The sequence below is a fragment of the Patagioenas fasciata genome, chromosome 15 (assembly GCF_037038585.1).
Source record: "Patagioenas fasciata isolate bPatFas1 chromosome 15, bPatFas1.hap1, whole genome shotgun sequence".
Classification (NCBI taxonomy): Eukaryota; Metazoa; Chordata; class Aves; order Columbiformes; family Columbidae; genus Patagioenas; species Patagioenas fasciata.
Window position 1 is genome coordinate 9,859,877 of NC_092534.1, and position 13,214 is coordinate 9,873,090.

The window sequence follows — 13,214 nt, forward strand, 5'->3', positions numbered from 1 at the left end:
TTGATCTATTTATAACCAGCACCCTGGTATCTGGGATCCCATGTTTTCCTCTTGCCGCGAAGTGAGACTTTGATTTGATTTGCACTGTGTTGCAGTTCTATAAAATTTACTCTATACTAAAAACATAAGAATTAAGTTTCACTTGGCATCTTCAAAGAAAAGTCTGGCTTTAAATAATAATAAGTCAGCTGTGATTCACAATTAGAAGTGAAGGAGCGGCGTGCATCTCTCTGATCTACTTTTCTGGCTTTTGAGCTAGTTTTCCTTTTTAGCTTTAAGCTACTTTTCCCCTTGTAGATGATGTTGCTGGGACAGAGGGAGCTGCAGCCGGCAGAAGCCTGAAGCATCTGATCAATGGTCTTCACCAATTTCAGATAGTCTAAATAAACTGCTCAAGAAACTAGGTCCAAGACTTACAAAACCCAGGTGGACCATATTAGAAATGGTGATCTAGCACAGAACGTGCTTCCACAAGAATCCTTTTCCATTAAGAGGCTTTAATTGCAGTTTCAATGAATGTTTTCCCCAGCGGAGATTAAACTGTACTTGTCGAGTATCAAGATAAACTGGTTTACTTTGTGTCGTCTCGTTAACTCCTCATCAATGAAGGCTGACTGATGGCCTTGTGAGGTCAGTGTGCTGTGTGTGGAGTGACATTTGTCTACAAGAACTGTGAAGTAGAGAAGTTAATATTTCATCTTAAATCTCTGAGTGCAGGTGTTTAATTACATGTTGCAGCCTGGATAACAAACAAGCCATCTGTCATGAACTGCACTTTTTAGCAAATAATTGTAAAATGTAAGATGTCCAATACTTGAAAATTGTCCATCTCTTGTGTGACAGGTGAGAGTTAGGACATCCTGATCCTGGTAAAACTAAGAGTTAAATTGGATTCACAAGAGAGATTACACATGATGAGCCATTGATATTGAATTCTTTACTTTTATTTTTTGATCCTTCTCTGTGTTGCCTTGAGATGATTCATTCTTCTAGTGAGCTCCTTCCAGGAAGGATTCCCCACAATCTCTGTGCTATTGAAGTTCTTTCTGTGTTATTACAGTTTCTTTTTAGCTGAGATCCTCTTTCATTCCTCCTGAAGGATCCTTTTAAAAAAACAAATGCCGGAGCAAAGCTGCTTATTACTGATATTCACAAAGAGAGTTGCTCTAGTAGTTCTTTACTTCCAAAAAAAATTTAAGATTTGATGAAATGCACATATTAATCTTTTCAACCAAGGAACCTGAGCATGTTAATGAGGTCAGAAGTAGCGCAGCTGTTGCTAAAATGTGTTATGTTTTCAAACCTTTACAGTGGTTATGGCAAAACTTAAATGAGGCTTTGTGTGAAGGTTTAGTAAGAACTTGGAGAACTATGTTTTGTAAGCTGATGAGTGTAAGACAATCTTTCCTAGGCAATCTCAAAGAAACTACCTTCTCTTTCTCTTGTTTGGGAATGCTCTGAGGTAAGGATGCGGAGTTCCTCCAACAGAGGACTTGATATCAAGCACTGTACTGCAAATGGTCTAATACCACAGTTTGCTGGGTGTCAGGTAAGGACGAAGAATGTGAACAGATGAGCAAACGCTAGTTACTCACCCCTTTTGCTATCTAGAGCATTTTTTTGAATGGTGTTTCCTGAGCTGGCTTTTTTACTTCTTCTTTAATGGGAAATCAAGCATGGAGACAAGTTGACAGAATATGCACTGCTCTAACATTGTAAGTAAAAGACTGTACGTAGGACTCAACATAACTGTTTCAAACACATCACTAAAGAGTGTGCAACAGAGGCAAACACCAAACAGAGGCTTTCGATATTGGAAAACAGAAGCGTCAGTTTCTGGGCAGAGCTGGAAGTCTGATCCGTCATTGCAAACTTCTTCGTCCCAGTTTTAATGTAGTCGTCTCCATTTGTAACCACCTATTTGAGCAGTGAATTCAGGAGCAAATCAAAGCCTCTGGTGGAAATGTCTGAAAACTCAACCCAGTTTCTCCTCCCACAGACAGTTTCCCTGCTACTCGAAAAGAGCGTTAATGGTAGCAACTGCTACCCTGTGGGTCTGCTTCTTCACTTCCAGGTACAGTGGGCCCATGATTGGGAGATTTCAAACACTGTTTAATTTCAGGGTATTTGTAAGTGTGAAACAATCCCTTAATAAGTTGTTACTGGTACTTTTTGACAAACTGATATTTATTATGAGTATTTCGTGGGTTTGTGCTTTTCTGCATGAAGACTAAACATGGTGTGAGTGTGCAGGACTGCAGTTCAATACATTAGAAGCCGTGCATGCACATCAGAGAGGAAAATCTCTCCCTAAAACATTAAATGAGGGCATGGGAAAATGCCTTAGAATTTAATTTAAGTTTGGGACCAAGAAGAAAAATGAAAAGCTTAAAATGTTTTAATTAGAACAGTGTCTTAGATATTTTTTTTCTGCTTCAGAAATATTTTCTTTTTAATTAGATTATCTATGTAGATGGAGAAATGTAACTATTTAATATTTTTCTTTGCCTTCTCTTTCTGCAGCATTTTTGCTTTATTGCGTAACATAGTTGATGCATTAGATAGCATTTTCTAAAGATCATTGGTCTTGACAACAAATATTCCAAGTTGAGACCATGATACACGAATGGAGTAAAATTACTGGCGTAAGTGTATAGAAGAAAGTTTTAGGATATGAGTTTTGTGAAAATGTAGATGTAACAAAAGCAGTACCAGCGTTTGAGAGGCTATAACTGTACCTGCTCCAGAAACAACTGGCACAGGGGGCAGTATAGCTAGTTGTCTATTTACATGAATGCTGTGTGTTTGTCCTACTGAAGTAACTAAGGCACAAACTAATCCCTGCGACTGTTGCAGGGGTAGGGCAAGGGTTTCTCGCTGGGAAGGGTCCAGCAGGAAAGCCACTTCCCTTTCAGACGGAAGAGGAAAAAGATAGTTATAATTTGCTAAACCACAATTTCTCTCTGGAATTTAATCCTAGAGCATTATAACCAGATGGCTTCACTTTAACTTTCCTTTTGTCCTTGGAAGACAGCCTGACTCATACAGAACAGCATGTTGTAATGTTCCGTTGTACAACATGACATTCTAGTGTCGTTCTGTCTTTCAACACTGAGATTTTATATGGCCTTGACAAACATTTACTTAAAGGATGCAGTGTTACTCAGTGCAACCCTAAGTCTGCAAAGGTATCACAATGTTTCCATAGATATGACAATTTTTTTCTTCAGTGCTTTCATCAGATGACAAAAATTCATTAATCTGGGCTTCTGTAAAGTGCAAAGATTAGTTCGGTGTGTATGTATAATAACTTTCATTTTTCACTTCAAATTGATCATGTTGGAACAACTTAAAAACTGAATACATTGACACTTACAAAACATAACAAACACAGTCATGGTCTTATTAAAGACAATCCTGTTGAAATTCTTCCAACAAGCACTTTGACAAGCGTCTTGTTCCAGACCTCTAGAATTTCTTCTCTAGGGAGGTGTAGCTGAGCAGAAACAGAAACACAAACACGGCTGTGAAAGTGCGGGGAGCATTGAGAAACTGCACTCCAGCTCAAGTTAATGTGAGACTGATGGGATGTTTCTCTACCTAATGTGCACTATTACTGTACGTTATTTTTTTATATCTCTACGTCCTCTTCAGCCTTCATGTGCTATCACATTCTGTCTCATCAGCAGGGAGCTGGCTTCTCAGACCTCTGAATAATTGGTAGTAGAATTATAATCCTTGTCCCTTTCTTCAAGACAGGCTCCATAGTAGGTTGTCTGAAAATGACCCTTTGGAACACAGCTGTGTTCATTGTCCTGAATTCCTGCTTCCCAGTGTTCAGAAGCTAGACTATTGAAAAACTTACCTATTGTGGGCTCTCAGAAGTGGTGTAAAACACACCAGAAAGTGCACACTGCTGCTTACATCCCTGCCTTCACCACCAGTTGCAGTCCCCACGACTCATACAATTTACAGTATACTAGCTGGTAATTTCCTTTTACACCGCAGCACAGTAGTAGAAAGGGACACGTTGCCCATGGAAGCTGTTCCCTGCTGTGACAGCGCTACCCAAGCAGATCCTGGTTGAGAAGACATCCCCTCCTCTTCTGTCCTTCTGCCCCCTCCAACACGGAAATCAGGATCTGCAACTCAAATCCTTGTTTCATTGGTATCCAAGGCAAATATTATCTGATAATAAAGAGGGAGTTGTGCATCTGGTTGAGTCTTCCAGCTTTGGTTTAGCCATTTCAGAGAAATGGACCATGTTGCTCGGCAGTAGGTTAGGACCTAACCTTAAAGGAATGAATTGTGTAGAACGATGTTTTGGTCTCAGTTGAACAACCAGCAGCTCTGGGGACTTTTTCATTCCTTGAACCTACTTAGTAACAGATGCTTAAGTAGCCAAAAGGAATGAAGCTTTTTCCTCTGTCCTTTCACAGTGGTTTGCTATCACCTATTCTAGTAACACTTCTAAATTACCCTTCAGAACTCTAATTTCTCTTCCTAATAAGTGTTAACAGGACAAAGGAGCTGAAACACCTGTAATCCATATGTCTTTACAGACACTAATGTGTGATATTTTATTACTAGATGACATACCATTATTCAGTGTCTCACATACTTGGAGCAGGAGTAGCACCACAGTGACTGACAATGGAAAACTGAAATACTTTTGTGTGCGACCTCCTATACTTGTTTATATACATGCAAACGTGTGCTGTAAGCAAGGCTGTGCAGCTACCTTGCAATATTTCTCAGGTTTTGTAGCTGGTTCAAGCTCTTGGTTCAGTCAGTACCCTGAGATCTCATGGCATTTCCTGGTGGTGGCAGAAATTGCTAGAACATTGCTAGAACTATCTTGGGTTGGAAGTTGCTCCTATCAATTCATATATGTAAAATCAGAAACAGGTTTATTGAGAGCAGGTGGAATTGGTGTTGGTTTGTGTGATCTTTGCATTTTAAAGAATAATTTTCAAGTGAAGTTTTACTTTTCAGCCTGTGTCCCTAACAAATTAAAGCAATAGTTAGGGAAATTGGTTTTAAATGGTTTTGTCGAAATAGAAGATGGACTGACAGCAGTGTACTTTCACCAGTAACATTGGTGAGTGTTTTTCCATTGATCTTTCAGCATTCGTATTTGCAAAGCAGGATTCAGCATTACGAACCTTTCAATTCTGCAGCAGCAGACTTGTAGTTTTCATAAAGCCCATTGAAAGTCTCTGAGTTCATTGGGGTGAACAGCAGGATGTGTTTTTCAACAGGGACATCAAAAATCTTCACAGATGTCTGAGAAACAAAAGACTCAACATCTGTTCCACTCTTTGTAAACAGAACAGTGAATCAGAAGCTCACAGTGTCAGTTCCATTCAGTTCTGCTACTGCAAACTTTACTTTTAAGACTCAGTTCCCAATGATTTCCATAGCCATTGGATTTTTTTTTCATTGTTTTAAAGAAGATAGTGAGAAGAATCAGCAGCTGCCGCCTGTTCTCTCTGTTACAGGAAAAACCTCATTGTTATTCATAGATTTTTACAGCCAAAAAGGACTGTTATGATCTTCTGGTCTGACCTGTATAACACACACTGAAGAATTAGTGCTAAAGATGTGCTGAAAGCAGAAGGTGAGGAGGCCCAACTGCAGCAGCTGGAGGAGCTGGACCTGGCTGGGTCCTGCCATCACACCTGAGTGGCATCAGCTGTTCCCATCTCCTTCCCTGCCCACAGCTGCCCTTGTTCTCATGCCATCCCGTGATCACAGGCAATGGGGTACCCCCCAGGCAGGCCGGTATTTCCATGTCTTTCCCTTCCTACCTGCCCTAGCAACAGTTATTGCTGGTGTCTTTCTTCCTTGTCTCGGCCCAGAGGAGTAGTAGAAGGGCTGGAGCTGGGATTAGGGACCGATGTTCCCACCTCCCACCCCACTTTGCTGCTACAGAAGCAGCCCAGGCCGTGGTGTTGGCTCCCCAGGAGGGAGGTGTTTGCATGTTCAGGCAAGTTCACTGTCTGGCCAGCGGTTCCCCATCTGCTCTAAGAAACAACATCCCCAGGCCTCTTTTCGGTGTGGGTTCCTGTCTTTCTACTGTGGCTTTTGTTAATACAGAGAAATGCGCACACCTCAGGATTATCTTCAGTGACCAAATCCAAGGTAAAGTTTTTTATTAGCCTCGTTAGATCCAGTTTGTTCTGTCTCCCATCCTCAAGCACTTCACTATGCACCATTTTTCCCTTGGACAAATAGTGAAGTTTGTGGGTTTGTTTGCTGTATCAACTATAGGAACAAAGAGTCTGTCTTTACTCTGAAATGTTGTTCTCGGCTTTGCTGTTTCATGATCCTCTATAACTGAAATTCCATAACTTGTACAATAAATGTCACAGCTAGATTACAGAACAAGATTATAGATAAAATTCAAGGTACATCTGACAGTTTTAATTTGCTCAGTAATCTTAATATACTGCAATATACCTTTTCTATTTCTGTATACACTGTCTGTGACATACACTCAGGATGCCCTTGGTCTGACTGCTTCATGGCCTAAATGTTGGTGCTACTTATGTGTGGTTTTGTTCTTGTTGGCCATGTCTGTTGTTGAAGATGGCCAGAAGCAAACTTGTGAGGTACAGAAGAACAGTGTCATTGTAAAGTGTGTATAGCTTGTCATGATTACCTCCATGGGGAGATCCTAGGAGCGCTGTGACACTGCTGGTGCATTCACCTGTCCAGCTCGTGTTGGCTGACCTGGTTCAGTATGGATGGTGAATGGTCCCCAGTGTCCTTCCTGCGCTCCTCTCTTCTGCCCTGCACCCCCCAGCATTTCCGTGCTTTGCAGACGGGGAAGGATGGTGCCAGCAGCTCTGCACAGCCAGCAGGATGAGATGGATTAGAGAGGAGGGCTCTCGGCTTGCAAGAGGACCTGACAGATGTGTTTGGTGCTTTGAGTGCTCTTCAAGGCAGGGACCTTGACTCCTACATCTGTCAAATAGTCACTGTGCTGTCCACCTTCAAACCAATAGTGAATAAGCATGATGAAAGGCAACAGCACCTCCAGATTTTATTTAAACAGACAATTATTTCATGCTAGATGAATAGTAATTTATATGCTGAGACGTCCCAGCACATCCTGGCACTCACATTTGTGAGCAATCTGTGACTAATGGAAGGCCAAATACAGCTCTCTATTTGCTTGGACACTATTTTGTTGGCCTCAGCCCATTAAATTTCTGACATGCCCTAGCTCATGCTCATGTATTGTCATTTCAGCCTGAGTGAAATCAGAGTCCAGTCAAACACGTGCAGGCAATACCCACTGTCAGCGAGGTCAGGAGCTCTCCAGCATTACTGCAATAGCAACCGATTCTCAATCTGGCCCAGCCTTCCTTCATCAACGGCTGCGAAGCAAAATTCTGGGCACTCTGAGCATTTTCACAGTTTGTCCTATTACACTGTATGTGTTCACTGGCTCTGTTACTGTGGGGCATTCTGGTAATGAATCCTGTTTTCCACATCGAGAAAACTTGGACTATGCACTGTAGCCAGCACATTTTGGATCTTATCAATTCAGGTGTGAGTCCAGACACTGCTTTGAACTGGGCAGAGAGGTGCCAGAATAAAAGTCTCTTCAGTTAGAGAAAACTCTTAATTGAGTGTTTCAGATATTAAAGATTTCAAGGACACATTGAAAAAGCAGGAAAAACTGTTCCTATTTTACAGACTTCTGACTGCACGACTTGACAGCTGAAATGAATTTTGCACTGTTTGACTATTGTTCTGTATCATTCAGCCCCAAATCTGAAGAACCTTTCTCAGCTCTGGAAACTCGTCGGAATTTGCTGGAGAAAGGATAACATGAGTTGGATCATATACAGCATAATATTTTATGACTTCCTACCCATGCAGATTTCTTAGCTGGCAGGATCTAAAAACCACAGTTAGTGTGATATTCACAGAGCTGTACTCTGCCCCCCACACCATGTTTTGTTCAAGTTGTATAAATCATCAGATGGAGAGATGAAAAAAGGCACCTCAGTATATTAGACAATATTTACTGCTTTTTTTGGATGGAATTAAGCAGGAAAGGACCATTCTTTCACCAGAACAGCCTGCAACTATTCGTGTCTATGATTTTACACCATGTTTGAATAGAAATGCAGCCATCAGGTAACCCTGGATTTTTAGATCAGTTGCAACTCTGGGCAGGATTTACAACTTTTTGCTTTTGGCGATTCCAGTAGCAGTGTGACCCACACCAGCAATGGGATAAGTCTCTTCAAAGAAAAGGATGGAGTTAAGTAAGGATGGGTAGGTCAACAGTTCTGCCCACTTCCCAGGAACCACCAAATTTGGGACAGTAGAAGCTCTTCCTCTGAGGATACAGGGAAGTCTGTTGTGACCAGGGCTGTGCAAACACTGCGTAACAGTGGAAGGTCTCTGTGCCAGGGTACCTGTTCAGAAAAGTGCTGTGGATATGAACTGGTCTTATCTCTGCCTGGGCTGCTCATCTAGAACTGTGAAAATGTAAGTAGAAACAATTACATTTTTTAAAAATGCAGAGAAAACTGAGTGCCTGATTTTTTCAGGTAGGCTCTGGGTCTTCTGAATGTGTGGGCTTTGGTGGTGATGGCAAGCAATATATCCCAAAGTTGGAAGAGAAAACAGCCTTTTGAGTTTAACAGTGAATTACTTTTAAAAAGCCAATCACTGCCAAATCATCAGCATGTATGATGGCTTCAGCCTGATCAGTAGAGCTGATTAAAACAGTACTGGGTCCTGTTCTTTTCACCCATGTAATAAACACTGAGGCCTGTCTGACCCCTGTGGAAGGAAAAAAGAGTTGAAATGGCCATCAAAATGAATGACAGAAATTTCTATGCAATCAGTATAGAGGCAGTGGAGGTGCAGAAGGATGCTGAATACAAATGGACTTGGGCTTCTTAGGACTGAGCTCGAAGCTGATTCAAAGTGAGCTTGGGGCATCCAGATTCAACCTGAGGTTCTAGTCACCATTTAATCTATCGCTGACTTTAGAGGATCAGTGATGGATCAGTACTGTGTTTTCTGGGACCTCTGCAAATGGCTGTATGTCCAGTTAACTGCTTAATCACAGATGGAGGATAGAGATGAGGAAATTCAGACAAGTAGGAAACCTGTTCTGCAAGATTCCATGTGTCACAAAATCACAGTAAGCTATGAAGAGCTATCGACCTGAGGTGTAATCCAAAATGACTTCAGACCAATTGCAGATTTTATTGGACTGTCTGTTCAATTAAATTAGGTGTCAAAATTGTTCCTTCAGTGCTGCAGAAGGGATCTGATAGTCACAGAGACGTAATAAAATTCCTCTGTGGTGCTGCAGCTTCACTTTTCAGTTTAGACATAAGAAACAAAGCTGAAATGTCACAGCTGTCCTTAAATTCTGGATTGTTCCATCTTTTTGGTTCCAGATTACCACTACCAGTTTTACTGATTTTACAGTCAGTCTGTTTATTTGGTAAATTCTCTTCCAGCTTTCAAGAGTTTTAGGAATCTTGAGTCTCTTTAAAAAATACGTTTTCTAACCATCATGTTTTCAGAAGAATTGGAGCTGCAAGTTGAGGGTCGGGGCATTAAAATCTCAGCCATAAAGTCACCCTTTGACCTCTGTATGTCATCCTGGTCGGACCAGAGCAAGAGTCCAGCAAAGGGTTAATGAAAATTGTATATGAAAAAGTCCGTATGGTGGTAAATGCTGGAGTCAAGATGTTCAGTACAAGTGGATTATCGAAGATGCAAGTCCTGGTATTGTGCATTTTAGCAATACGACAAGATCAAAAATTGAGTCAGACTGTTTTACTGCCGTCAAGTCATTTTGCAGCAGGGCACACTGCAACTAGTTTAAAATACTATTTATTTTAAGGTGAAGCAGGCAAGCATCTGCTCTGGAGTGTGCAGGCTGCAGAGCGAAGCACAGAGCAGTATCTAGTGGCCACATAGTGCTTGACTTCTGCTGTCTAAATGCAGAATGGAGCTCTTGCAGCTTATGTCAGTGATATAACCCCTCAGCATATTTCTCATGTGGTTAATCTTTCTAATGGGTTACTTTAAACAGCCTGTGTAGCGTGTTCGTGCTGGCCAAATTCTGGCCTCGGAGTTGTAAATTGTGATTTTACAAAACATAGGATTTGGCTTTCATGCTATGTCCCTTGCCAGGACAGCCATTCAAAAATTCTCTCTTCCATACAATATCTGAGTGAATTTCTTGATTTAAGCAAGTTCTGCAGTTTCTTTTGTGCTATGGAACATACCAGGTTGTGTATGAGGAACCATTAGGTGGCCACTGGCCATTTTCAGTTGCCAGTTCTCAGTAGTCTGAAATAGGTGAGATTTTACTAGTTGTCGTACATAAACGTTTACTAGTCAAAATGTGATTGAAGTCATTATTGGTGGTACCTGTGCTCCAAACGGTTTGTGCTATCTTGTACAAATTATAAAGCAGAAGCCAGTTTCCTGCCTTCGTGTGTCTTGCTAGTGTGTGTCTGAAATAGCGGCTCTCTGCCGAAGGCTGTGTGTGCTGGGTTACCATCCTCTGTATTCCCAGTTCTCACAAGCATACCTGTCAAATAGGTTTATCAATTTAAAGGAGGTTTTCTTGTCAGTGCTATAGATTTAATCAGAGGCTGAAGGTAGGTGATTTCCATTTCCTGTATCAGCACCTCTAATAAAAGTTCAGTATGGCGAATCACGCTTTCGGTGGCATTTGTGCAGCAGCTGCTGTTTGCACAAGTCTGGATGATGTGAACTTGGGAAGAAATTCAATAGCAAGGAGGAGCAAGTTACTAAAAATACTGAAGACCTGCTTTCAGCAGCAGCAGCCACAGGGGGCTCAGCAGTTAAAGAAATCAGAGCACTCGGTTTTGTACAGGCTCAGGAGGCAAACTTTACTGTCTTTTGTTTGTTTGGTGTATCAAACTTGTGACTGAACTGTATCTGCTCCGAGTACACTAGGAGATGCTTGCTGAAGTCATGCAATTTTTGTCAACTTCATCATTTTACCAAAAAAAAAAAAAACTTTTATGTATGTTCCATGAAAGAAAGACCTCTAATGAGGCCTGGATTTCCCAGGATTGCTCAAGTCAGTCCTATTCCAGTATTCTTGTCTTTGCTTAATAACTTTCCGTAAGGATTTCAAATTATTTCATGTTTTTTCTGAGCCACATATGAGCTCCCTCTTATGGCTAAATGGCAAAATTATTTTCCTTGGTTTAGGAAGTATACCTGTGTATTACAGACCCTAGTGAATTCACTATGTGTTGTTAGATGCACAGGGTTTTGCTCCAGCCTGGTTCTGTCACTGTGCCACCCGGGGGAATTGCAGTGAACTGGAAGTGCAAATGGAGCGGGTTCAGGACCAAACTCTTGTTTGACATAACTCGTTTTTGTATGTTTAATGTAGTAAATGGGAGTAAGTCATCTTGTTGGGGTTATTCTCTGCAATTACGGCAGCAATGATTTTGGCTGTGTGAACTAAATGTAGAGAAGCATATTCAGTTATACACTTGGAAGATTAATTCAAATCCAAGTTCTTATATTGGTACAGAGGTAATTGTGTGTTTAAAACCAGGGGTAAAACCAGCTTGCTATCTTGGCGTATTCTTTATCTGAGCATCTGTATTTTTCTTCTCAGCAGCATAATAGATTGGTGCATCCTGTCGTTACATACCACTATCTTATCAATCTTATCAATGCATAAGGCAGTTTACCTTTGCAGTCTGTGGAATCTTCCCTGCTGCCATCCACAAGAAATTTCACTGTAGGAAGTTCTCAAACATTATTTTCTCAAATCATACCCGCTGGCTGCGTGTGCAGCTCATCCCAGAGCAGCCAGAGCGAGTTCTGGGCTTACCAAGAGGAGGCTGCGTGGCTCCGGGGGTGCTGTGGAATGAGGAGCAGGGTCCAGCACGTTCTAGCTAATTCCAAGGCAATGTTTTACACCAGAGGCAATGTCAATATAATGATTTTTTCCTAATAACTTAAGGCTGCACAGCTGTTTTACCACCACTGCGAATTTGGAAGATGAAATGTTTATTGCACAGTGAAACAGGACTCTCTTGGGAAGGGGCAGAAGAAATTGTTGGTGGAGTCCAGACACAGAAGCTGAAGCCACTTGGAGGCTTCCCAAATATACCGCGAATACTAAGAAGGTGTTTAGACATTAGATATGTATGTAGATTGTCTGGGGGTTTTAGGATCTGTTTTTCTCTGAAATATTTCTATTCGAAACAGTTATTTTACAAATAATCTCTTATCACTGAGTGACCTGAATAGGCAGAGTTGCAGGTAACTAGTTGTGGAACTAGTAATGTAACTAGTGTGCTTTGGTGATGAGGGTTGGTGGAGTTAGTAGCTCCTGGCTGGAGCTGGCAGAAGTTTGGGACTCCATCCCATAAAAAGCAGTCATTGCACTCACAGACCCGTGAAAATCCAAGTCCCATTCACCTGATAACTGCGAGACCGAAGTTCAGTGAGTGAACAGCCTTCTTCATCAGACAGATAAAAACTGTTTCCTTGACTACCCAGAAATAGTGTGGAAACATCCATCACGCACCTTTCCCCTGCTTTACTGAGTGATTAGACTGCTCTTCAGCTTTCCATCAATTCCTTTTCATTCCCCTCATTCTCTGTTTGCCTCCCAGGTGCTTTATTTTTCAAGTTGCTTTAGTGTTGCAGGAAATCATCACTCCTCTTATTTGGAGCCTTTTCTTGAGTTTTGTTTTAGATTTTTATTGACATCAATCACTTTGGGCATTTGAGAGAGAAAGCAGCTGCTGAGGCTACCACAGCACCCCAGGCTCCAGACTCGAGGAGAGCTGGTACCGGTGGAGTACGAGGTCGGACAGGTGAGAGGTAATAGAGCTGGTGGCACCGTCACCAGGGAGGACATGGGCGGGTGGTGGGACACCTGTGTAAACCAGCATGTGGTGCTGCAGCTGCAAGAGGCTCCTCACAGGCTGTCAACTTGGGAAACAGCATTGTATTAAAAATGGGAGAATGTCATCATTATCAGTAATATTTTTTCGTGTCGTAAATAAAAAGAAGGGTAATTTAAGTGTTTGAGATTTTTAAATTATTTTCCTAGGTAGTGTTTTTGACCTGTCTTTTGGAAGCATCAATGAATTCCCTCTCACACTCTGTCACTGCTGTTTTGTGGAGTGTCCTTTTCAAAACAGACGTGAACCTCCAAA

At 41.5% G+C, this 13,214-nt stretch overlaps 1 protein-coding gene across 1 annotated transcript; it reads right to left on the reverse strand.

The window, feature by feature from the left end:
• Nucleotides 1-1,031: 1,031 nt before the first annotated feature.
• On the reverse strand, nt 1,032-12,570 carry PDILT (protein disulfide isomerase like, testis expressed). Its single transcript, XM_071815091.1, is given in 10 exon segments — nt 1,032-1,103; nt 2,713-2,738; nt 3,377-3,430; nt 3,433-3,496; nt 4,293-4,375; nt 5,166-5,286; nt 6,114-6,224; nt 8,678-8,808; nt 11,733-11,807; nt 12,444-12,570. Coding segments are annotated over 10 exon segments (864 nt in total).
• Nucleotides 12,571-13,214: the final 644 nt, after the last annotated feature.